We start from the raw sequence: 27,331 nt of genomic DNA, 5'->3' as shown, positions 1-27,331 counted from the left end.
GCTAGCACTCAGGTGTGTTGAAAGACAGACCTCCCTGCGGGTTACTCTCCTGGGTTTATGGTAAATGCCCTCTTCTCCCTCAGTTTTTTGCCTCCTTCTTCTCAGAGCTGGTGTTCATGCCTTGGAGGATGAACCTAAAGCCCTATAGAAATGTCACTGTTACACTCTAAGCCACATAAACCCTAAAGTGTATAAAAGTGCAACCACAGGGTTATTGAATCATCACTATTCTAATGAAATTTGTTAAGGGAAATGTTACAGTTTTATTTAGAACATTTTACTTTCTTCTTCCATGACTTAAGTCAAAGTGTATCACTTAGAAATTAGAGATTCTACGATCTGTTGGTATCCAGGTGATTGTCATACATAATTTGTCTAAAGAGCATCTTCCATTAGCTCTAGAAGCGAGGTTGGGTATCCGAGCATCCAGGTCAGAGACATCCTCTCTGCTGGTGTCTCCAGTTGCTGGTCTCCCTGCCCAGGTCTCTATGTGCCCAATACGTGTGGGAGCCTGTGCAACAGGAGGACAAGGCCCTGCCTTCATGGGGACCCTGTTCTTATGGGGAGGATGTGACAAAGAAGGTGACATCCTGGCTGCCTCACAGGGTTTGAGTGACATGAAGGTGGGGGCCACACAGTCACCTGGGGGAGGGAGTCTGAGGCAGGGGGTCCTAAGGAAGGAGTTGACCTGGCAGGTTGGAGGAACAGCAGGAAGACCAGAGTGTCTAAGGAGTGACCAGGGCAATGGGAGGGAGCTGGTCTCCGAGCAGTGGGCAGCGAACCCGGAAGTGGGATGGAAGTCTTGGATATTCCAGATCAAAGGAGGGATGTGATCTGATGTGGGAGTTAAGAGATTCCTCTGATGGTCACTGGAGGGGTGACAGAAGAAGCAGTTAGGAGCCTTAGTAAAGCTGAGGAGACAGAAGTGTGGGCTCAGGTTAGAGATTCAGTTTCTAGAGCTGCTGTATCACAGCACCGCAAGCTGGGTGACCGCAGGAGTTTATTGTCTCCTTGTTCTGGAGGCTACAAGTCCCAAATCCAGGTGATGGCAGGGCCGTGTTCCCACCAGAGGCTCCAGGGAGAATCCTTCCTTCCAGCCTCTGGTGTTCACGGGCCTTCCTTGGTGTTCCTTGGCTTCCAGCTGCAGCACTGTGGTGTCTGCCTCTGATGTCACATGGCCTTTGTCCCCGTGTCAGTCTGGGTCTCTTCTATTCTCATAATGACATCGGTCTTACTGACTTTAGGTCACCCTGCTCCAGTGTGACCTCATCTTAACTCGATTACATCTGCGAAGACCCTGTATCCAAATAAGGTCACGTCCACAGGTGTCATGTTTGAGCACATCTTTTTAAGGAGGGAGCACCATCCAACCCACAACTCCTAGCATGGCTGGGTGTGGGGTGGAGACTAGTGAGAAGTGTTCAGACTTGGTGGTCGTCCGATGCTTCACTCCTTGGCTTGTTTGCCTCTGGGTCTCAGCGCCTTTGTTGTTAACCCCTGACTGTTCCACAGGCCCTTGGTCAGATCCCTGACTTCTGAAACGAATCTCTACTCTAAGAAAGATTATTAAAGTACAGAACCCCTGCCTATCTAGGAGCGGTTCCATGTGTCAGCCCTTCTCCACTCTAGGGGTAGGCTAAGGGTTCTCAAGTTTGAGAGCAGTTGATTTCATGTGCAGAGAGGGCAATTCTAGTGTGTAAACCCCAATGTTGATAGTGTTATGAGCACAGGATCAGTGGGCAGGAGTATAACCTATTTCGCCCATCTCTAGATGTTTTGGGGTCCCCCTAGTGTTTCCTTTGAGGATACTACCCCCAATTTTAGTATTAATAAAACAACTATTTGTCCACTGGTGAGCACCCCTGCATGAGTTGGGGTCCATCCTCACTGTCGGGTCCCTCTCTTCACAGCAGATGGGGGATGGCTGTCCCTTCATCCCCCCAGAATTGTCAGTGCTTGACTGTTGAGTGAAATTGCTGTCTTTGTACCACCCATCATTTAAATTTCCATATTACAGATTTGATGTGGTGAGTGGTAATTTCACTAAAGAAGTGTGTGAATTTCCCCTCCCAAGTGGAACATGACATAATATATCCTGTATCTTTTTCTGGTTCTGCAGTATCAGATGGTACCCAGATGCTTCCCTGCATTTCTCCCAGTGGACCCCCTCAGGGGAGAGTGTGAGAGGGGTCCCAATGAGGGTCCTGGTCATCTCCCTCCACCTGAGCTGCCTCAACCAGAGCTGCTTCTCATTTGATGAGTTTTGCATCCTGAGATTTTTTTCCCCTAATGTTTTATTTGCTACTGAGGGAATCAGCTGAGTCTGGTTTCACGGGGTCAGAAAATAGTAAAACATCTGCAGACATTATCTTATATGAATTTGAAAGGGAGAGAAACTATGCAAGGATATGTCACATGTGTTCAAAGAAAATTATTTGATTGGTTATATTTTAAGCAGTTGCCTGATTTGGGGAAGCCTAGTTGGCTGCTTATGGTTGGTCATTCCTAAGTTTTTTCTCAGATCTGAGTGCATTGATTCTGGCTTAGGTTTTGGTTTGTGGGCACAGACTGCCAAGGCTTTAGAGCCACTCCAGTCCTATGGCTTCCTTGTTTAATTACTTTATCAGGTGGAATATTGAATTTTCAGTTGGGAACTTGCTAAGTGTGTGGGGGCAGTTGTAGAGACCAGAGAGAGGCCTCTCATGGGTTTGCTGTCCGGGGCTGGTTCCTATTATCCCAGCCGGGCACATGATAGTGCGACAGTGACAGTGGTCAGTGGAGATTTCATGAGAGACTCTTACCCATATGCAGATGTGCTTGTGCCCACCTCTGGGTTAAGTTTAAATTCCTTTCCTGGAATTGTCACATGAGGCTTCTCTCAATTCCCATGTTGTCTAAAAAGACTGTGCTGGTCCTCCCACCAACCTCTGTACTTCTTGCTTCCCTAAGTGCCCAGGGTAGTCGTGTCAGTGGCCTCCATTTTAACACATGAGAACATGTTTCTTTCACATCCCCCAGCACCTGACACAGGGACAGGGTTTGGCAGAGAACACAATGCTCAGTTCTGTACTGAGTTGACTGAACTAGATTTCTCAACAAGAATTCTAGACCCAGGCATCATTTTTTTTCCTTCAAAAATCATAATTTAAGACCAGATAACTTTTTTGATTAGTATTTAGGTTGGTTTAATATTATCAAATATAAGTTAATTCCTCTCAATTTTTTTTTTTTTTTTAATTTTAGGGCAAAATGGTGGAAAGAGGAACTTACTCTGAGTTCCTGAAATCCGGGGTAGATATTTTTTCCCTTTTTGAGAAGGGGAATGAGCAGTCTGAACCATCTCCAGTTCCAGGAGCTCCCACTGTGATCTCTGAGTCTTTGGTTCAGTCTCTCCAGTCTCCCAGACCCTCATTGAAAGATGCAGCTCCAGAGGACCAAGAAGTGAGTTTCTCATCCTGCAGTGTGCCCGGGTCTGTGTGCTCTTGGTGGCCTCGTGGACCTTCAGTCTTCTTGTGACATCTTCATTTGTCCCAAAGTAGACCCTAAGTTCCCAAAGTCTTGTTCCATGGAATTAGTCGAGTTAGAAGAGCATGAGGGGAGCAAGCCTGCTTGGGGTTCCCCTTTGGGTGTAGGATGGAGAATCTTATGGAGAGTAGTAGCAGGTGCCGTGCTATGAATTTCGGAGTGCATGTGGCTCACACTGATTGTGAGCCACATCAGTTTACCTTAGTTACATCCTAGTCATGCTGGTGGCCCCTGGCTTCCCTTATGCATCCAGAGGCTTAATGTGAAGACCCCCTGAGACTGAGTCCTGCTGTTGCCACGTTAAATTAGCTACTTTTCCTATATGTTGGAATGTTCTGGCACTGCAGGTGACTGATGGTAGTGTTTTGCCTCAGTGTCAGATGGTTTGTGATAGGTCAGAGGTAATGTGGGCAAAGGACCTGACACATGGTAAACACTTTGGTGTTAGTTCCCATCCTCCTTTCTTACCCTTCACGACCAAGAACCACGTCTTATCAACCTTGAACCCCAGTGGCCAAGGCAGAGCCTAGGACACACTAGGCTCCTGTGATGTTGTAATGCATTCTAAGTCCTCCAGACAGAGATGAGGAAATGCACTAGATCTCCCATAAAAACATACACAGATATTCCCTTGATAGCCAAACCCTCAACATCCAAACCCAAGAGCCTGGAATGGTTCTATAAGTATTCAGATTAGCTGTTCACTTTCTAAACTCAGGAATCACTCTCTGAAACTTAGGAACCAAATAGATTCAGACCATATGCTTGCAGTGTGCTATCCAAACTCATATTACTCCAGCTCTCTCTGTGAACTCAGTTTACTGTACTTGGCTAGTATTTTGAGCCCCAATTATGTTTTATGTTTCTGTCATTGAATGACACAAGTCATCTAGAGGGATACATTAGCTCCATATCATTTTATGTGTTATCTTAGATCAAACTTCTGCATTTATATGTTAATTGATTTTGTTGTGTGTTAGTTGAGAGTCATGATGTATTTTAAGCAAAAGTACCCAACGCTGAATGAATGAACTCATGCGAATAACATTTCCTTATTTCTAACAGATTCCTAGAAGTAGGATGGCTGAGTCCAAGTGTAAACACATATGTAGTTTGGCCAGATATCCCCACACCTTTCTCTGTAGGAGGTGGACCATCCTGCACTCCTACCAGTGTATGAGATGTGTGTTTCCCACAGCTTTGCAGTGGAGGACATTGCTGAGCTTTTGAAATTTGGGATTCATTTTTTAAAATTTCACCTCTTACTGCCATTTTTCCATTCTAGACTGAGAATATACAGGTTATACTACCTCTGGAGGACCATTTGGAAGGAAAAGTTGGTTTTAAGACATATGTGAATTACTTCACAGCTGGTGCTGACTGGCCTGTCATCATCTTCCTTATGCTAGTCAACATCACAGCTCAGGTACGTAAGGGCGTTTATTTTGGTTTGTGCACTCAGCTTGATATTTATATACTATTTATACTGTGTTTTATAATTATTTATTTATATATGATGGGGAACACGTGTACACCCATGGCAGATGCATGTTGATGTATGGCAAAACCAATACAATATCGTAAAGTAAAAAAAAAAATAATAATAATAATAAATTAAAAAAAAACAAAAACAAACAAAAAAATAAAATATAATATAATTATTTTTAAATATATATATTAAGAAATTTATCTCAAAGACTTTGCTCATGCAGCTGTGGGCCTATCTGGGCGAATGTGAAATCTGAAAGGCAGACCTGCAGACTGAAACCTTAGACAGGAGCTGACCCTGATGTCTTGAGACATAATTTCTTCCTCCTCTAGGAAGCCTCAGGGTTTGCTCTTCAAGCCTTCATCTGACTGGACGAAGCCACCACAGTGTTGAGGGTGGTCTCCTCTCCTGAAGTTCTGATGATGGATGTGAACCACATCCACAAAATACCTTCACAGCAACATCTAGATGGGTGTTTGGTTGAATCACTGGAGACTGACCTAGCCAAGCTGACACCCAGAACTGACCATCACTGTACCTGTCAAGCTTTTTCTTTGAAAAAAATCCAAACATATGTACTGTTATTACTGCCTTTTGCAGTCCACTTGGATTTGCATTGATGTACATTATATTTGGGGAGCAAAGTCTTCTAGGGAAAAGGGGATTTCTTTTAAAGATATTAACATGTAAGATGCCCTCCCCTGACCTGTGGTCATCTAGGGTATGGGGTTTGGTGCAGACCTGAGGCGGAAGGACCGTCTCCATGTTCTGGAGCCTTTCCATCCCCCATCCTAGTAAGTGGGGTGCGAGGTTCAGTGATGTCAGTGTGTGAGTGACTGCTGTTTCCTGCTCCAGGTTGTCTACGTCCTGCAGGACTGGTGGCTTGCATTCTGGTGAGTGATTCCTGGTCTGACCCAAAGTGCTGTGAAATCTACACAAAGCCCCCTTTCCCACAGAGTCAGGGGGAGAGATGGGGCAAGTTCAGCCTCCTCTTCTGACCCTCATGTAGTTTCCCTGAAGAAAGATGAAAGTTCCTGTGGGTGGTGTGTGATCCCCTCATGGTCTCTCCACATATCCCTCCCTTTAGCAGCTTCTTCACAGACAATTCTTTTTCTTTTTTTGAACTTTTAATATTGTATTGGGATATGGCCGATCAACAATGTTATGATAGGTTCATATGAACAGTCAAGGGATGCAGCCACACATATATACGTACCCATTTTCCCCCAAACTTCCATCCCATACAGGCTGCCGCATAACACTGGGCAGAGTTCCATGTGCTATACAATAAGCCCTCGTTGGTTACCTGTTTTAAACAGCAGTGTGTGCATGAGCATCCAAACATTCTATCTATCCTTCCCCTTGGCAACCAGAAGTTCATTTTCTAAGTCTGTCTTCACAGATAATTTTGAAAACTGAAAGTCATGATTCAGATTTTTAAAAGGGAGACACACAGAGGGCCTTGTGAGCTGGGAAACACTTTCTAGCATAAAATACATTTCTTGAATTGAGGTAATTTTTTGTGATATTTGTATAAATTCTATGTATATCTATAGTGTAATATTTTTTATTTCCTCTTCCATAGGGCGAATCTACAAAGTGGGCTGTATTCTAGGGTATTAGTAAAAGAAGATGAAGATGTAGTGTTTGTTCTGAACTGGTACTTAAGAGTTTATTCAGGTAAAGTTGGGTCATCTGCTCTATAATACCAGAGTTTAAGGTGCTTACAATGACTCTGCATGAGCAAGAGGACTTGCAGAGTAATTCAGTAATGTCTTAATAGATTAAGTATATGAATCATGTTTACTCTGTGAATTAATTAGAATAGTTATTTTAAAGATCTACTAGAAGAAAAGAGGTTGAATGGAGACTCTTAAGTTGGTCCATACTGGATTGTGGTAGTTAAACCAGGATTGAATATTGAGAAAATCAGCTACTGGAAATATGTAGCTACTGTGTATTCTAAAAGGTGCTTTAACTAAATCTTATATCGCTGTATGGATGGGTAAGGGGATTAGAAATGGATCCCCATCCCGTTGTTCTGATTCTGTATGAATAAACCTTGGCTTTTATTGATGTTGGATGAAATCCTCTGGCAGCATGGACCCCAGATAAAAGCATTATTCCCTCCCAGGTATGCAAAGCTCCCATTTCCACACTGCTCATCTCCTGGGCTTCACTAATAACTTGAGAAGCTAAGCAGGGGAAGTCCAGTGTCTGGAATTAGGATTCCTTCTCTTTCTTACCCTGAGATCACAGTGTTATCTCCTCCCCAACTGTGTGATTAATTGAAAATTTGGCTTGCCAGACTAATATTATCATGACTATCTCTATTCACAAGAGTATTTAGAATATATATTGCATAGCATTCAGTTCTGTTCAGTTGCTCAGTCATGTCCGGCTCTTTATGACCCCATGAATCGCAGCACGCCAAGCCTCCCTGTCCATCACCAACTCCCGGAGTTCACTCAGACTCACGTCCATCAAGTCAGTGATGCCATCCAGCCATCTCATCCTCTGTCATCCCCTTCTCCTCCTGCCCCCAATCCCTCCCAGCATCAGAGTCTTTTCCAATGAGTCAACTCTTCGCATGAGGTGGCCAAAGTACTGGAGTTTCAGCTTTAGCATCATTCCTTCCAAAGAACACCCAGGGCTGATCTCCTTTAGAATGGACTAGTTGGATCTCCTTGCAGTCCAAGGGATTCTCAAGAGTCTTCTCCAACACCACAGTTCAAAAGCATCAATTCTTCAGTGCTCAGCTTTCTTCACAGTCCAACTCTCACATCCATACATGACCACTGGAAAAACCATAGCCTTGATTAGATGGACCTTTGTTGGCAAAGTAATGTCTCTGCTTTTGAATATGCTATCTAGATTGGTCATAACTTTCCTTCCAAGGAGTAAGCCTCTATTAATTTCATGGCTGCAGTCACCATCTGCAGTGATTTTGGAGCCCCAAAAAATACAGTTTGACACTGTTTCCACTGTTTCCCCATCTATTTCCCATGAAGTGATGGGACCAGATGCCATGATCTTCATTTTCTGAATGTTGAGCTTTGAGCCAACTTTTTCACTCTCCTCTTTCACTTTCATCAAGAGGCTTTTTAGTTCCTCTTAACTTTCTGCCATAAGGGTGGTGTCATCTGCATACCTGAGGGTATTGATATTTCTCCCAGCAATCTTGATTCCAGCTTGTGCTTCTTCCAGCCCAGCATTTCTCATGATGTACTCTGCATATAAGTTAAATAAGCAAGGTGACAATATACAGCCTTGACGCACTCCTTTTCCTATTTGGAACCAGTCTGTTGTTCCATGTCCAGTTCTAACTGTTGCTTCCTGACCTGCATATAGGTTTCTCAAGAGGCAGGTCAGGTGGCCTGGTATTCCCATCTCTTTCAGAATTTTCCACAGTTTATTGTGATCCACACAGTCAAAGGCTTTGGCATAGTCAATAAAGCAGAAATAGATGTTTTTCTGGAATTCTTGTGCTTTTTCAGTGATCCATCGGATGTTGGCAATTTGATCTCTGGTTCCTCTGCCTTTTATACAACCAGCTTGAACACCTGGAGTTCACGGTTCACATATTGCTGAAGCCTGGCTTGGAGAATTTTCAGCATTACTTAAATTAGCTACTTGTATAATTATCTGTCTTATATGTTTTATTAGGACTTGTAATTGAATTAGGCAAGCCTAGAATGAAACTGTAGTTTACACTTATTTTTTTCCCCTGTGTTATTTCTATTTAGTGAGAGGAAAACAGTGATTTTTACACTTTTCTTTAGAAATGTATTTTTTGAAAGCATTGAACTCTTAGAGAATATACTTTATGCATACATATATATATGTATGTTTTCTATTCTGTATTTTATATATGTAGCCCTCTATACAAATTTGATTTATAGAATAAAATACACAGTATCTTTTTAAACTGCCTGCCATGCTTTAGCATGGTTTGGGATCAGACAGAGATCTTGTGCTGAGTGATGTTTCTTTATTTCAGGGTTAACTGTGTCTACTGTCCTTTTTGGCATCACACGGTCTCTGTTGATATTCTACATCCTTGTTTATTCTTCACAAACTTTGCACAACAAAATGTTGGAGACCATTTTAAGATCTCCGGTATTGTTCTTCAATAGAAATCCAATAGGTAAGTCAGACACCATATTTTTTAGTGAATATATCTTGTTAACACATTAAGTGCCTGGTTACATTTTCATATTTGAAAATGGAAGAGATGCTTTCAAGAAAATCACTGTGTGTGTTTATTCATTTTCTAAAAAAAGCTTCACTGATAATTTTTCCTGCCAGAGAAAATCTGAATATAGGAGCATATAAGCTTTTATTCCAATTTATACATGTCTGTAAAACTACATGACTGTTTACTTTGCAGGATGATTTAGGAGTCCATTTTTTATGTGGCATATGAAACACCTAACGGATGATGCAAACGTGTTGAAATGTTTTTGACTAGTTGTTGAAACGTTGGCTGTGTTACATAGTGTTAAGCTAACTAGGAAGGACTTTCTTCCAGGAAAATCTCTACTGACGACAGGCTGTGTGTTTCTTTCTTTCATTGTCCATCCATTTCTGGGACCACAGAACTCTGACATGTGCCCTTATTTTGAGTTTTACCTAAATGGTAATGTAAGATTAATTAAAATACAAGATCAGTGAAATATAAACATCCTCTTCAATAAAATCAACACTCTAGTTTTACAATGGACTTTTGGTTACATTTAGGAGGTCTTGTGGTTTATAGCAGGTGGATCCTCAGTGTTAAGAGTGTCCCTGAAGGTTTCACAGTGATTGCTTCCTCCTCCCTGAGGCCTTCGACCTGTCTTGCTAGTGAAGGTAGTCTCGTGACCTAGGTTCCTATGAAGAGTTAGTTCATTGGCCTACATGCCCACTCTGTTCATTTGGTTAGACTTGTGCTGAGGCACAGGGAGGCTTTGTTTTTGCAGGTGATGATTGACAGGGCCTGTTAATGCAGGGATGTGACTGGAGAGAGGACAGCAGTAGCCTTGGCCTGGCCATCAACTAGGTGTGTGATCAAGGCCAGAGTAGGTGGATACTACTGGGCAGGCAAATCTCCAGGCAGGATGTTGTCATGGTTATAAGTATGGACCCTGGAGCCAACTTCCTGGGTTCAGTCCTAGTGCTAGTTATTAATAGTGGTAGCCAGTTATAGTTATGTTAATACTTATATGCTAGTTATTTAATTTTTCTGTGTTTCAATTTTCTTACCTATAAAATGAGGATACTATTCACACACTTACCAATATCTTGACGTTGTGGGCATTAAGCAGGTTCATACATTCACAGCACTTAGCACAGGGTCAGTGCCTAATGAACCTTAGTGAGGATGATGGCATGGTGTCTGGGAACTTCTCTCCTGTGAAATGGGAATAACCTGTGCCCTTCCTGTTTCACAAGACTGTTGTGAGGATTAAATAAGAGTGTTTAGTGCAGCATCTTGTGTAGATTTATTCAACACATGTTCTTTAGTCCAGGCACTGTGAGGAGCACAGGATGCTAAACTGCAGAGGCCCACAGAATCTCATCTTATAATGAAGCTGGAGTGAGGAAGTGATTGGAAGAGTCTTTGCTATTACAGCTGTGAGGTCTCTCTACTTTGCCTGTTAATGTGAAAACTATAGTCATAAATTTGGGAGCATGAAGTGAGGCTGAATTTCTGTTATCACAGCCTCTGAGTGGTTGTGACCACTGTTAACCAGGCTCTTGATGACCTGTAGACTTCTCCAGATGCTAATTTATTCTTCAAGGATTTGGAACCAAGTTTAAATCTTTAAGATCACTCATCCTAGAGCAGCAGGCATAACAGTGTCTATCTTGTTTCCCCCTCCTGTGTCTATTATCAGAAATTCATTCCTTCAAGAAAATAGAAACCCAAATAAGTACTGCAAAGATAGGACCAAAGATTTAGGGGCATCAGTTATTTACTCTTTTAGCAGTATATTAAATTGAACTCTTCTCTGTGTTTATTTTCAAAACTAGAATTTTTAATAAATGATTTATTGTGGTCTTTGTTTCTGGTATGTGATGGCATGAAGAGAAAAACCACATCTAGTGGTATTACTTGTTACCAACTTCAAGCTTTCTCTGCTTGTCTCACAATGCCAGTAAGTCTTTTTTTTTTTTTTAATTTTATTTTATTTTTAAACTTTACATAACTGTATTAGTTTTGCCAAATATCAAAATGAATCCACCACAGGTATACATGTGTTCCCCATCCTGAACCCTCCTCCCTCCTCCCTCCCCATTCCATCCCTCTGGGTCATCCCAGTGCACCAGCCCCAAGCATCCAGTATCGTGCATCGAACCTGGACTGGCAACTCATTTCATACATGATATTTTACATGTTTCAATGCCATTCTCCCAAATCTTCCCACCCTCTCCCTCTCCCACAGAGTCCATAAGACTGTTCTATACATCAGTGTCTCTTTTGCTGTCTCGTACACAGGGTTATTGTTACCATCTTTCTAAATTCCATAGATATGCGTTAGTATACTGTATTGGTGTTTTTCTTTCTGGCTTACTTCACTCTGTATAATAGGCTCCAGTTTCATCCACCTCATTAGAACTGATTCAAATGTATTCTTTTTAATGGCTGAATAATACTCCATTGTGTATATGTACCACAGCTTTCTTATCCGTTCATCTGCTGATGGACATCTAGGTTGCTTCCATGTCCTGGCTATTATAAACAGTGCTGCGATGAACATTGGGGTACTCATGTCTCTTTCCCTTCTGGTTTCCTCAGTGTGTATGCCCAGCAGTGGGATTGCTGGATCGTAAGGCAGGTCTATTTCCAGTTTTTTAAGGAATCTCCACACTGTTCTCCATAGTGGCTGTACTAGTTTGCATTCCCAACAGTGTAAGAGGGTTCCCTTTTCTCCACACCCTCTCCAGCATTTATTACTTGTAGACTTTTGGATCGCAGCCATTCTGACTGGTGTGAAATGGTACCTCATAGTGGTTTTGATTTGCATTTCTCTGATAATGAGTGATGTTGAGCATCTTTTCATGTGTTTGTTAGCCATCTGTATGTCTTCTTTGGAGAAATGTCTATTTAGTTCTTTTGCCCATTTTTTGATTGGGTCATTTATTTTTCTGGAGTTGAGCTGTAGGAGTTGCTTGTATATTCTCGAGATTAGTTGTCAGTTGCTTCATTTGCTATTATCTTCTCCCATTCTGAAGGCTGCCTTTTCACCTTGCTAATAGTTTCCTTTGATGTGCAGAAGTTTTTAAGGTTAATTAGGTCCCATTTGTTTATTTTTGCTTTTATTTCCAATATTCTGGGAGGTGGGTCATAGAGGATCCTGCTGTGATGTATGTCAGAGAGTGTTTTGCCTATGTTCTCCTCTAGGAGTTTTATAGTTTCTGGTCTTACATTTAGATCTTTAATCCATTTTGAGGTTATTTTTGTGTATGGTGTTAGAAAGTGTTCTAGTTTCATTCTTTTACAAGTAGTTGACCAGAGTTCCCAGCACCACTTGTTAAAGAGATTGTCTTTAATCCATTGTATATTCTTGCCTCCTTTGTCAAAGATAAGGTGTCCATATGTGCGTGGATTTATCTCTGGGCTTTCTATTTTGTTCCATTGATCTATATTTCTGTCTTTTTGCCAGTACCATACTGTCTTGATAACTGTGGCTTTGTAGTAGAGCCTGAACTCACAATGCCAGTAAGTCTTACAGACAACATGTTAAGGCAAAGAATAATAACTTTATTTGGAAACCTGGCAGACTGAGAAGATGACAGACTGATATCTCAAAATAACCATCTTACTGGGGTCTGGATGCCTGGTTCTTTTACAGAACATAGGGGAGAGGAAGCGAGGAAGTGAAGTCAAAAGGCCAGTTATCTTGCACAATAAGAGGGCATTTTTTCTGCAGCCATTCACAGGTGGTGAGAGTCAGATTGTCTCCCTGTGAGCTGATGAAGGCCACTTTAGTTTAACATTCAGGCAGGAGGGCAGGGTTCCCTGACAAAAACAATGCATAGCAATGATCAAAGAAACAGATCCAGCGTGGAGTCAAAATTGGCTCCTCCCTGCTACAGTTCCTTTGGTGTGCCCCTCCCCTGTCTGGGGCCAGCATCTTGTTCTTTCTCATCCTGAGTCTCCTCAGGGTGCATCACCCTTGCAGGGGTGGCTGCAGAGTCCTGATGGCTGCAGCATCCTTTGTTTACTGATGTGACAGGTGACATTTTTAGTTCACACCAGATATTTACCAGAAATTCTCATATTCTATCCTGCAGCCTTAAGGATATACTATTATTGTGGATTTTGAGAAGGGAAGTAAAATCAATGATAAGTTATTCTTGGTCATTTAGTAATATTTCACTTTTCCTGCCTACATCCCTCTGGTCTTCTTAGAAGCTTATTCATAAGTCTGTGCTTGTCACATCTGGTATACCTCTGAAAATAACAGCTTATTACCCAAGTAGTAAACTTATAACTCGTAAATGGCCACAAGCCATAATTTCCCAAAATGTGAGCTGCTGTGAGCCATCTGGAGGGAAAAAAAATTGCAGAGAGGTTATAATTATGTTTATTTAAAAAGTATCACTTGGCAAAATTAATCTTGATAATTAAAGCAAAATTGGTGTAACAATTAGGATTAACTTAGGTATTTTGCAACTATTTATTTACCAATTTAGCACTTGGAGTAAGTCTTAGATGGGATGGATCTAAAGGGAGGGAACATTCTCAAATCCACCAACCCTTCCTGTTACTGCCACAAGATTCCCCCATTATTGTAGAAATCAGGACTCAATTTCAATTTCCCACCCACTGCCATTTGGTGGTATTTTTGTTTCTCTTTAGGTATCATCCTATTTTGTCTTTCTTTTTACCATTGACATTGGTTTATTTCATATGAATTTGTAATATATTTAATTTGTTGTTGTGTTACCACTAAGTCATCTCTGACTCTTTTGTAGTCCCATGGACTGTAGCCTGCCAGGCTCCTCTGTCCATGGGATTTCCCAGGTAAGAATACTGGAGGGGGTTGCCATTTCCAACTCCAGGGGATCTTCCTGACCCAGAAATTGAACCTCTGTCTCTTATGTCTTCTGCACTGGCAGGTGGACTTTTAAAAAAAGAATTATTTATTTGTTTTTAGTTGCATGGGTCTTTGTTGCTGCACATTGTGGTCGCTTTTTCTGTTGCAGAGCTCAGGCTCTAGGCACATGGACTTCAGTAGTTGTGGTGCACAGGCTTAGTTGCTCTATAACATGTGGAATCTTCCTGCACCAGGGGTCAAACCCATGTCCCCTGCACTGGGGACACTGTATTACCAGGAAAGTAAATACGTATACTTCAAAAATATTGTTTTGATTTGTGCATGAATGATTTCTCTTAAAGCTCCTATCTGAAGAAATGAGTAATTTTTGTATCCTATTCTTGCAGGAAGAATTTTAAATCGTTTCTTCAAAGACATTGGGCATATGGATGATTTGCTGCCCCTGATATTTCAAGATTTCATCCAGGTAGTGTACCAGTCCTGCCAGAGTTCTCACAGGGAAGAGCAGAGTGCCTGTTTCTTAAGGATTTTCCACAGGGACTGGAGGTGGGCCTTTCACCCTGGTGATGTGTCCTGTTATCTTCTGTAAGAGGCTGTGGTCTTTTTTTTTTTTTTAATTTTTATTTTATTTTTAAACTTTACATAATTGAGAGAGAGGTGTGGCTGCGATTCGGAGGCTGAGTTAACAAGTAACCCCTGGGGCAGGAGTGGCTACACAACTATGTCAATGTTCCTCTGAAGCAGCAACATGCTGGGTAAATGGTTCTCCCTCTGCCTTCCAGGTGTCTGGTGTGGATTCCCTTTACTGTGAGCACATTTCATAACAGAGAGACAGTCACTTCTCATGGAAAGATAACCTAGATTAACTAAATTATGCACTGTATTGGGCTTCCCAAGTAGCTCAGTGGTAAAGGATTTAACTGCAAATGCAGGAGATGCAAGAGACATGGGTTCAATCCTGGGTTGGGAAGATGCCCTGGAGAATGGAATGGCAACCCACTTCAGTATTATTGCCCAAAAAATTCCACAGACAGAGGAGCCTGGCAGGCTATAGTCCATGGGGCTGCAAAGAGTTGGACACAATTGAGCACGAGCATGATGCATTATAGTCCCACAGGGGACAAATATCTGCTGCACCATTTTATTTGGATAAAGCCAAATAAAAGATTGGTTAAAAATAAGGTGAAAATAATACTTTAACAAGGACAATGTTGTTTAGTTGCTAAATTGTGTCCGACTCTTCTGGGACACCATGGACTGCAGCACACCAGGCTTCTCCATCCATGGGATTACTCAGGGAAGAATCCTGGAGTGGGTTGCCATTTCCTTGTCCAGGGAATATTCCTGACCCAGAGATCAGACTTGTGTCTCCTGCAGTGTAGGCAGATTCTTACCACTGAGCCACCTGAGAAGTCCAACAAGTTTAATAGAGACAAGCTTTGAAGATATGAAGGCTTTTAAGCCAGTAATTTGATTATGGGATCAAAGTCATCTCAGAAAATGTCTTTTGTTTTTGTAGACAGTTTTTCTTATCACAGGCTGATTGCTCTCTCCTAAGGTGTCTTATTGCCAAATTCAGACTTAAATTGAAGAAAGTAGGGAAAACCACTAGACCATTCAGGTATGACCTAAATCAAATCCCTTATGATTATACAGTAGAAGTGAGAAATAGATTTAAGGGACTAGATCTGATGGACAGAGTGCCTGATGAACTATGGATGGAGGTCTGTGACATTGTACAGGAGACAGGGATAAAACCATCCCCAAGAAAAAGAAAAATGACTGTCTGAGGAGGCCTTAAGAAAAAGAAAAATGACTGTCTGAGGAGGCCTTACAAATAGCTGTGAAAAGAAGAGAAGCAGAAAGCAAAGGAGAAAAGGAAAGATATACCCTTTTGAATGCAGAGTTCTAAAGAATAGCAAGGAGACATAAGATAGCCTTCCCCAGTGATCAGTGCAAAGAAATAGAGGAAAAACAATAGAATGGGAAAGACTAGAGATCACTTCAAGAAAATTAGAGATCCCAAGGGAACATTTCATGCAAAGATGGGCTCAATAAAGGACAGAAATGGTATGGACCTAAAGAAGCGGAAGATATTAAGAAGAGGTGGCAAGAATAAACATAACTGTACAAAAAAGATCTTCACGACCCAGATAATTATGATGGTGTGATCACTCACCTAGAGCTAGCCATCCTGGAATGTGAAATCAAGTGGGCCTTAGAAAGCATCACTACAAACAAAACTAGTGGAGTTGATGGAATTCCAGGTAAACTATTTCAAATCCTAAAAGATGATGCTGTGAAAGTGCTCAACTGAATATGCCAGCACTGGCCACAGGACTAGAAAAGGTCAGTTTTTATTCCAATACCTAAGAAAGGCAATGCCAAAGAATGCTCAAAGTGAAGTGAGTGAAGTCGCTCAGTCGTGTCCGACTCTTCGTGACCCCATGGACTGCAGCCTACCAGGCTCCTCCGTCCATGGGATTTTTCAGGCAAGAGTACTGGAGTGGGGTGCCATTGCCTTCTCCAAAGAATGCTCAAATTACAACACAATTGCACTCATCTCACATGCTAGTAAAATAATGCTCAAAATTTTCCAAGCTAGGCTTCAACATACATGAACCGTGAACTTCCTGATGTTCAAGCTGGTTTTAGAAAAGGGAGACGAACCAGAGATCAAATTGCCAACATCTGATGGATCACTGAAAAAGCAAAAGAGTTCCAGAAAAACATCTATTTCTGCTTTATTAACTATGTCAGAGCCTTTGACTGTGTGGATCACAATAAACTGTGGAAAATTCTGAAAGAGATGGGAATACCAGACCACCTGACCTGCCTCTTGAGAAATCTGTATGCAGGTCAGGAAGCAATAGTTGGAACTGGACATGGAACAACAGACTGGTTCCAAATATAAAAGGGACTACGTCCAGGCTGTATATTTTCACCCTGCTTATTTAACTTATATGAAGAGTACATCATGAAAAATGCTGGGCTAGATGAAGCACAAGCTGGAATCAAGATTGCCAGGAGAAATATCAATAACCTCAGATATGCAGATAACACCACCCTTATGGCAGAAAGTGAAGAAGAACTAAAGAGCCTGTTGAAGAAAGTGAAAGAGAATGAAAAAGTTGGCTTAAAGCTCAACATTCAGAAAACGAAGATCATGGCATCTGGTCCCATCACATCATGGGAAATAGATGGGGAAACAGTGGAAATGGTGTCAGACTTTGTTTTTTGGAGCTCCAAAATCACTGCAGATGGTGATTGCAGCCATGAAATTAAAAGACGCTTACTCCTTGGAAGGAAAGTTATGACCAACCTAGACATCATATTAAAAAGCAGAGACATTACTTTGCCAACAAAGGTCCATCTAGTCAAGGCTATGATTTTTCCAGTAGTCATGTGTAGATGTGAGAGTTGAAGTATAAAGAAAGCTGAGTGCCAAAGAATTGATGTGTTTGAACTGTGATGTTGGAGAAGACTCTTGAGAGTCCCTTGGACTGCAAGGAGATCCAACCAGTCCATCCTAAAGGAAATCAGTCCTGAATGTTCATTGGAGGGACTGGTGTTGATGCTGAAACTCCAATATTTTGGCCTCCTGATGCAAAGAGCTGACTCCTGGTCCAGGAGGTAGGAGAATCTTCTAGGAGGTGACCTTTGATCCCGGATGAGAGGGAAAGGCCACTGTGAATGGTGGGGCAAAAGGTGCTGGTGGAAACCAAATTCCTGTGTGGGACCCACTCTTTCTGTCTATCACCAGCTGAGGGCAAGGGGCTGGAAGGTCCTTTTTCAGTAATGTTAGCATACCTGTGTTCAAACTCATTTTTGATGATTTTGCTTATCCCTGTTGTATTTGATAAACCTTAGAAGATTCTTGATCATTTTTATTTTTATGAGATGGCTGGATGGCATCACTGACTCGTTGGATGTGAGTTTGAGTGAATTCTGGGAGTTGGGATGGACACAGAGGCCTGGCATGCTGCAATTTATGGGGTTGCAAAGAGTCGGACATGACTGAGTGACTGAACTGAACTGAACTGAAAGTGTTTACTCCATATACTTTCCCTCATCTAATTCCTTCTCATTCCCTTATATGAAATTTCAGATAATTTATTTAATATTTTGTGATAGTGATGCCAAATGTGGCTAAGGAAAACCCTGGACTCTGAGTAGTGGTCTAAACTGCAGGGCAGTCCACCCCCTCAGGTGATTTCACTCAGAGACCACGTTCCAACAGAGAGACCATCATGAGTTTGTGCACCATCCTGTACACTGACTCTTACAGCCACCAGCCTGTTCAGTCACATTATATAAGTGGTTGGGCAAATTGGATCTGTCCACCATTTAAAAAGATTAAGGAGAGCAGCATAAAAAAGTCAATTTATGTGGTGTGATTGCACCTGATAATTATTCATGATGTCAACAGCTTTCAAGTGGGGCAGTGCAGAGTCCCACAGTCTCCCTTTCCAAGCCTCCATCCGAGCTCTCCTTCTTACCATCTCTGCCCCACAAAGCCACACTGTCCTTTCTGTAAAATGGAGAAAATAACATCCACTTCCTAAGTTTGTTGGAAAGATAAAATGAAATTCATTTTAATATTATTTTTTACATAACATCTAAGTGAATGTTGAGCACTAAGTATCTATTTTTAAAATACCACATGTGTGTTTTAGGTAAGAGAAATAGTCTGATGACAGTGGTATTTGTTGTAGTTCAGTTGCTAAGTCATGTTCAACTCTTTGTGATCCCGTGAACTGCAGCACACCAGGTCTTCCTGTCCCTCACTATCTCTTGGAGTTTGCCTAAGTTCAGTGTCATTGAATCAGTGATGTTATCCAACCATCTCATTCTCTGCTACCTTCTTCTCCTTTTGCCTTTGGCAAAGTGGCATTATTTTGCATTAAAGTTATTATCAGAGACAGTTTCAAGGCCCATAAATATTATCTTATGAATTTGTATCACAGAGATTCCAGGTTTGTAATCCTTGAAGATTTTGATGGATACTTTCTTATATAGACTCACAAAATAAAAATAAGTTGTTTTCAAGATATACCATTGAGCATTAACTATTTCAGAGTAATGTAATTTTCAAAAAATTTGCCAAAGTCCCAAATAACACTGAGTAAGAAGTCTAAATTATCTACAATTCTTGTCATTGAAATCATCATCTCCAAGGAGTCTTCCTACTGCTAAAACAAGTGAAAATGAAGGTGAGATGTGGAAGTTAGGTTTAGGCATTGTAATTTTCCAAAGAAAAGGTTTAGGACTGCTCTGAGCATGTGAACTTGCACACAGCTGCTCTCAGCAAAATACTGTCATTTATTGAGGAAAACTAAGTTGCAAAATGCTTATTCCCCACACATCCCTCATTCAGGAAAAAAAAAAAAAAAATCAGCAGCTTGGCAGAGCTGAACTAGTCTTCAGGTCCTTTCATGGACACAAAGGGCTAATCCTGAGGGCACTTGGGTGACCAATGGTGGCCATGGTGGGACCACCACGGACAGTGTCATTCCCTCCTCAGCACACACAGAATGCACTGCCTGCAGTTTTATAAAGCGAAAATGCCCAAGAAAAATAAAATGTGAAGGAGGTGTCCTCAGTCATTTCTTTCCAGAGAGGGGAGTTCAAAACAACAGGCCACTGCATCTGGTATTGAGAACGAAGCCTGAGACTCAGTGTAATAGGTTATTATGGGCCACTTGCTTTTACAGCCTTTACTTGTCTCAGCACCACTGACCCTTGCATTTCATTGTGTGGAGATGTCAGGGAAAGTGTGTACAGAGTATTCCAGCCTCTCCCACTGAACAATGACTTTGTCATTTTGGATCTCTGTGGGTGTTGATCCCTTTCCCAACCCCTTTCTCAAATTCCCCTTGGGGATGTTTATTTTTAATATATATTTAATGCTAGTCCTTTGTGGATATTTTATTCCTGTCAGTGGCTTGCCATTTATATCCTTAGTGGAGATCAAGGTTTAATTTTGATGAAGTCTAATGTTTACCTTTTTTTTTCTTTCGTAGTTGGTGTTTTTGTATCCTAAGAAATCTTTGCATATCCTTAGGAGTGTGAAGATAATTTTCTGTGTTCTAACTTTTTAGATATTGATGCATCTTGCACTAATTTTTATATGTGAAAGAGTAATTAGTGGTTGAGTTTTATTTTTTCCAATTATTCTGGACATGTTTGCTAAAGACTTTTATGCATTGGATTAAGGAAATCTGCATCTGTAGTTGCAGGTTATGCCAATATTTTGATCCTTATACCAATACTGCATTCTTAGTTACTGTACATTTTAATAAGAGATGAAACCCGTAGTTTAAATTGTCTAACTATGTGCTTCTTTGTCAAGTTTGCTTTGATCATTCTGGATTCTTTACTTTTATGTGTCAGTTTTAGAAATCTTTCAATTTGTTTTTAAATAAAAGCTGAAAATTTTATTAATGTTTCCTTTTAGCTATAGAATATTCAAGAAGTCTGAGTCTTAACAATGTTGGATCTGCAATTACTAATATTTGTCTCTCTCTGCTTATTTAGGTCTTCTTTAATTTTAGAAATATTTTGTAATTTTTAGTATAGACATATTACACTTCTCTGGTTAAATTTATTCATGCATATTTGTTTTTCATAGTATTATTGGTTTTTTTTTTTAAGTATTTATTCATTTATTTTGGATGCACTGGGCCTTCTTTGCTATGTATGGGCTTTCTCTAGCTGTGGTGAGTGGGGGTGACTAGTTGCTGTGGTGAGCTTCTCATTTAGCTTTTCCTATTGCAGAGCATGGGCTCTAGGGCGCATGGGTTTCAGTAATTGTGGTACATGGGCTCGGTAGGTGCAGCTGTCTGGTTCTAGAGCCTGGGCTCAGTGACTGTGGCACATGGGCTTAGCTGCTCTGCACATGTGGTTCCCAAACCAGGGATCAATCCCATGTTCCCTGCATTGGCAGGTGGATTCTTAACCAGTTGGACCACTAGGGAAGTCTTGTTTCTGATACCATTATTCACTTGCTTGTTGCTAGTCTATAGAAATACAGTTGATTTATTTGTGAATTAACTTTGCATTGCCTGGAGTCAATAGTGGTATGTTTTTTTATTTTTTTAAATTCTATAGGATTTTGTCCATATGCAAACATGTCAGCTGTAAATAATGGCAGTTTTGTATCTTCATTTCCAATATCTATGACCTTTATTTCCTTTTCTTGACTTGTTGTGCCTAGAGTTTCCAGTTAGTGTTAAAGAGAATTGGTTAGATAAGATAATCTTGTATTCTTAGGGCAAAATCTTTCAGTAATTTTTCATTACAAATAATATTAATTGCAATTTTTTAAGTAGGTATCTGTTATCAGATTGAAAATGTTTCTTTTAATTTCTCAATTGTCAGGAATTTTACTTTTAAAAAAAAATGAAGAATAGGTATTGAATTTTAACAAATATTTCTTCTACATCTCTTCAGCTGGTCATACAATTATTTATCTTTACTCTTTTAATGTGAATTATAGTGATTGGTATTTGAAAGTTAAACTTAACATTCCTGGAAAAGAGTTTACTTGGTCATAATGTAGCATCTTTTTTCTGTATTGCTGTATGTAGTTTGTCAAGAATTTCTGGACCTGTTGTTCATGAAGGATATTGGTCTATAATTTGCTTTACTTAAAATATTTTGTCAGCTTTTGTTATCAGAAGTATGTCAGTCAGTTCAGTCGCTCAGTCATGTCCGACTCTTTATGACCCCATGTACTGCAGCATGCCAGACTTCCCTGTCCATCACCAACTCCCGGAGCTTACTCAAACTCATGTCAATTGAGTCAGTGATGCTATCCAACCATCTCATCCTCTGTCATCCCCTTCTCCTCCTGCCTTCAATCTTTCCCAGTATCAGGGTCTTCTCTAATGAGTTAGCGCTTTGCATCAGGTGGCCAAAGTATTGGAGTTTCAGCTTCAACATCAGTCCTTCCAATGAATATTTAGGACTGATTTCCTTTAGGATGGACTGGTTGGATCTCCTTGCAGTCCAAGTGACTCTCAAGAGTCTTCTCCAACACCACAGTTCAAAAGCATCAATTCTTATGTATCTTCATGAAAATACATGGGAAATATTTCCATTTTTAATGGTAAGTTTAATGTCAGTTTGACCAGACTACATTCCTCAGTTATTCAGTCAAAAGGTGATCTGTGTGTTGCTCTGTAGGTATTTTGTAGATGTGATTGAAGTCCATAATCAGTTGATTTTAAATAGGGACAAAGCCTCCCTGAACTAAAAAGAAATTCTGCTTGTAGAGAACAGTATCAGCTCCTGCCCAAGGGTTCCACCCTGTCCTTTGTAACAGGCGACCCTGAGTATTTTGGACTTGCCCAGTCAAGTTAGATTGTGGAATATTACCTTTTTATATTGCTAGATTCAGTTCATTGGTATGTCGTTTAATATTCCAAGACAGTTTGGTTTGCAATTTTTCTTTCTTTTAATGTCTTTATCTGGTTTTTATATCATGATAATGCTGGACCCTGGAAAAGTACTGGGAAAAGTTCGGTAAAACTTTTCTGCACAGTGTTTTTGTGAAGCCCTCTGGACTTACAGTCTTTTCTTTGAGAAATTTAAAAATTATGTATTCAGGGAATTCCGTGGTAGTCCAGTGGTCACGACTTGGTGCTTTCTCTGCTGCGGGCCTGAGTTCGATTGCTGGTAGGAAAACTAAGATCCCACCAGCTGCATGGAATGGCCAAAACAATAAAATAAAGTAAAATTAAAAAAAAGAATTCTAATTCTTAGATCAATATGCATTTATTATGATTTTCTATATCATTATGTTAGTTTTATATGTCATTTTTTAAGACATTTGTCCTTTACATTAAAATTTAAAAGTTTATCTGCACAATGTTTATTATAGTCTCTTTGTAATGCTTATGGTATCTTTTGTATTAAAATGAAAGCTGAAGTTTTAGTTCCTCAGTCATGTCCGACTCTTTGTAACCCCATGGACTGTAACCTGTCAGGCTCCTCTGTCCATGGGATTCTCCAGGCAAGAATACTGCTATAGGTTGCTATTCCTTTTCCAGGAGATCTTCCCAACCCAGGGATCAAATGTGGATCTCCCCTATTGCAAGCAGATTCTTTACCATCTGAGCCACCAGGGAAGCCCAATCTTTTGTGTTATCCTCTTTTAATTCATGTGAATTGTAAATTTTCTCTCTCTCTTTTTTTTTTTTCCTTTTGCATTTTGTGGTGATTTCAAAGAACCACGCTTTGTGTTTGTTGATTTTTCTGCTTAGAAGTTAGTTTTCTTTTTCATTCAGGTCTTTTGTCATTTAGTTGCTCAGTTGTGTCTGATTTTTTGTGACCTCATGGACTGCAGCACGCAAGGCTTGCCTGTCCTTCACTGTCTCCCAGAGTTTGTTCAAACTCATGTCCATTGAGTTGATGATGCCATCCAACCATCTCATCCTCAGTCGCTCCCTTCTCTTCCTGCCCTCAGTCTTTCCCAGCATCAGGGTCTTTTCCAGTGAGTCAGTGCTTCACATCAGGTGGCCAAAGTATTGGAGCTTCAGCATCCAATCTTTCCAGTGAATAATCACTATTGATTTCCTTTGAGATTGACTGGTTTGATCTCTTTGCTGTACGAGGGACTCCCTAGAGTCTATTTTTTTTTGTTTTTCTATTTTAATTCTTCTACATACTTTAATATGCTGTTTTCTTTCTTTTATTTATAAGATGGATTTCAAAACCCTTGATTTTAGCTTTTTTTAAAGACTTTTTTCTTTTTAAAAAATTATTTTAATTTTATTGGAATATGGTTGATTTACAATGTTGTATTTGTTTCAGATGTACAGCAAAGTGATTTAGTTATACATGTACCTATATTCATTTTTTTAGGTTCTTTTCTCATATAGGTTATCACAGAATGTTAAATAGATTTCCCTGTGATATACTTTTATAGTGCTCTTCTTTTTAAGGTGTACCATGATAAATTATAAAATAAGAGGACTCCAGTCTTAAATTTTGTAATATCATTGAACCCTGACAAAAGTGGAAAGGAAACTATTGATCAGTGAGATACACTAAACATGAAGGAAGAGATACACCATGTTTCCCTAAAGCTTCCTTTGTGCTGGTTAGCAAACTGTGAATCAAACCCCACTATTCACTCTTCAGTGGAGTTAGCTATGACTCTATGTTGGGAGTGAATTGAAGGATATCCAGGTCCCAGAGCTTATGTGGTTGTGAAAAGACCCGAGGCAGTCAAATGAGGGATGAAGAATATGATTAATATATCCCAAGCAAAGGGTGGGTTTAGAAAAGCTTAGTCTTAGGGTTTGTACGTGGGTGTGTACGCTTGTTAGTCACTCAGTTGTGACCGATTCTTTGCCGTCTCATGGACTAAACTGCCAGCCTCCTCTGTCCATGGAATTCTCCAGGCAAGAATTATGGAGTGGTGTGCCATTCTTTTTTCTAGGGGATCTTCCCAACCCAGGGATTTTCTGTGAATTTTTCTGAATTATGAAAAATCACCATTTTCTCTCAAGTGAAAGATTTCATCTAAGAATTTTTTATTTGATTATGTGGATTCATAGACTTTGGATAGAATTTCCCAAATGGTGTAGTCCAAATGGGAAATATATAAAAGTAATGATTCTCCTTATCTGGGGAATACCAGGACTTGTGTCACTTGCTTCTGGGTCAATATGCTTCTTTCTATATATCCATCACTGTCTCTGTTCCATAGTCTGACAGAGGTGCAGAAGCACAGGCCATGGTGATGTGGTCCATCAGATGGGCCTGGAATCCAACCAGGTGGGGGTAACTGTGTGTATAGCTTGAATTGGGCTTTTTGACATTCCTGAGAATGTAGGAGAAAGAAATGAGGTTGGCTACAAGGAAGGGATTTATTGTGTGTTTTTTGTACACTAGGATCTTTTGTTTCCTTCTTCAGATGTTAACTTCTTGCTTAGATATTATTTTCATCTTCTACAAACTTCTATAAAGTGTTTGAGATGGCTGACAATAAAAGATTCACAAATGTACATAAATATAAAAGTAAAAGTTCTCAGACATGTCCAACTCTTTGGGACCCCATGGACTGTAGCCTGCCAGGCTCCTCTGTCCATGGGATTTTCCAGGCAGGAATGCTGGAGTGGGTTGCCCATCCCTTCTCCAGGGGATCTTCCAAACCCAGGGATCAAACCTGGGTCTCCTGCATTACAGACAGATTCTTTACCATCTGAGCCACTTGGGAAACCAATATGTTGTGTGTATGTGTGTGTGTGTGTATGTATAATAAAGCTGTTAGAGGCACCCTCTTTGAATTGCTTTAGAATTTAGGGCCATGAAATCTGAACCTAACTCCAGAGTTTCTGAGAGCATTAGTAATGGGTCTTCAGTGGGTACCTAAGGAAAAAGCATTGGCACAGCTTCCATGGAACCTTTCATTTTGATCTTACCTCTGCTTCCCAGGCTACATGCCAGGCTGGGTTAGTCATAAAAGGCCCTCACCTGGAGTGGTTTAGTCACTCAGTTTTGTCTGACTCTTTTTGACCTCATGGACTCTAGCATGCCAGGTTCCTCTGTCCATGGGATGTTCCAGGCAAGAATACTGGAGACAGTTGCCATTTCCTTCTCCAGGGGAACTTCCTGACCCAGGGACCAAACCTGGGTCTCCTGCATAGCAGTCAGATTCTTTAATGACTGATCCACCAGGGAAGCCACCTGGGGAGAGCCAGATTATTGAAACGGATGAATGTTGTTCATCAAATGATGCAAGTCTGCTAAAAACCAGTAATTTGGGTTTTTTTCTTTTAATAATTAACACTTTAGGTGTAGTTTTTTGTTTTTGACAAAAAACAATGGCAAGCCAAGTGACCTAAAGGCTAGACATAGACGGAGCTGGAAGGACCCCTCCCTATGAACATGAAGGTTGTAGCCTGGTAGGATGCACAGTTAAGCCAGTGGCTGAAAGAAATTGTTTTCTGTAGGTCTAATAGGAGGGCGGTCAGACAGCCCTATTTTTCTCCACTTATGATTAGCATTTATTCCTTCAGAACTCCATGCTCTTCACTCTGAGTTTTCTTTTGATACCACAGCAGAGACAGGGAGAAACAGAAAAAGCACATGTGTCTCTATCCAGATCATGCAGTTTGGTTCCCAAGGGCTCCTGGCCACAGAGTCACAGTTCTGGTTGTTTGTTCCTCCTGCCTGCAGCTGTGGCTCTGGGATTCTCTGAGTACAAACGGTTCCTCTCTTTCTCCAGGATAAGCAATACCTTACTGGGAAACTTTAGGACAACCACTTACCCTCCCAACTTCATCATTTCTTATCTTAAAGAATAGCCAGTGTTAACTCAGACAAGCATCTCAACCTTCTCATCCCAGCTCCTTTTTTGTCAAAATTTCCATCAACTGTGATTACTGCCTGCAAGTCATTCATGCCATTCTTTCTATTTGTTAAAGAAGCCTATAAAATCAGTCATGAGTCTTAAAATTGTCTAAAAATATTCATGTATTCTTCCCTGTGTTTCCCCATCCCCCTGTGCAGATCACCATGGATTTGTATCCACCTGAGATCATAAACTTCAGAGGCCTTGGCCGAGTCTGGGTGAATCTGCTAGTCCCTAGTACCTCACCCGACTTTCATAGCAGGCAGACGCTAAATGTTGATTGTATTCTTATTGCCTGATACTGTCCTCCAGAGTATCATCATACTTTTCCTGATAAAGATGTATGCTTAAATCAGCATCAACCAATGATTTCATTTTCTGTTCTACCTGCTGTCTTTTTTAGACCTAGATCATTTCCTAAGAGAAAATCATCTCAGGGGATAATGTGATGATTAAGAGAATGTTCATGGAACTCAGCACAGGGCCTTACACACAGTACACACACTGTAAATGGAATCTGGTGGTGTTATAATAGTTAACCTTTGGAATGGGCATTTTAAATACTTAGTATAATGACAGAAAGATGGTTGTATGTTGGGGGCAAGCTTAAATATGTCATAATGGCTCATGAAATGGGGTTCCCAGCTCCATGGCTTAGGCTTTGCAGTTTCCATCAAGTTACTTTTCCTCTCCCTGTGCCTCACTGTCTCCATTTGTAAAATTAGATAATACTGTTACTAGATATGTTACACTGAATTTGTAATTGCTGCTGCTGCTGCTAAGTCGCTTCAGTCGTGTCTGACTCTGTGCAACCCCATAGACGGCAGCCCACCAGGCCCCCCCGTCCCTGGGATTCTCCAGGCAAGAACACTGGAGTGGGTTGCCATTTCCTTCTCCAATGCATGA

At 40.7% G+C, this 27,331-nt stretch overlaps 1 protein-coding gene across 9 annotated transcripts in view; it reads left to right on the top strand.

The window, feature by feature from the left end:
- The window catches only part of LOC123464538 (ATP-binding cassette sub-family C member 4-like), a gene marked incomplete at its 5' end in the record, with an annotated part of 335,503 nt that overhangs the window by 32,178 nt on the left and 275,994 nt on the right, over positions 1 to 27,331 (top strand). For 7 of the 9 annotated variants that reach the window (XM_045162462.1, XM_045162466.1, XM_045162464.1 and 4 more), the window contains 6 exon segments: positions 3,244 to 3,441; positions 4,811 to 4,951; positions 5,870 to 5,907; positions 6,600 to 6,694; positions 9,015 to 9,161; positions 14,448 to 14,527. In XM_045162462.1, coding sequence (XP_045018397.1) covers positions 3,244 to 3,441; positions 4,811 to 4,951; positions 5,870 to 5,907; positions 6,600 to 6,694; positions 9,015 to 9,161; positions 14,448 to 14,527 — 699 coding nt within the window. 9 annotated transcript variants of the gene reach the window in all.

Source organism: Bubalus bubalis, chromosome 13, assembly GCF_019923935.1.
Source record: "Bubalus bubalis isolate 160015118507 breed Murrah chromosome 13, NDDB_SH_1, whole genome shotgun sequence".
NCBI classification, from domain to species: Eukaryota; Metazoa; Chordata; class Mammalia; order Artiodactyla; family Bovidae; genus Bubalus; species Bubalus bubalis.
Note: the sequence above shows the minus strand (reverse complement) of the source record. Positions and strands in the feature narration are given on the sequence as shown.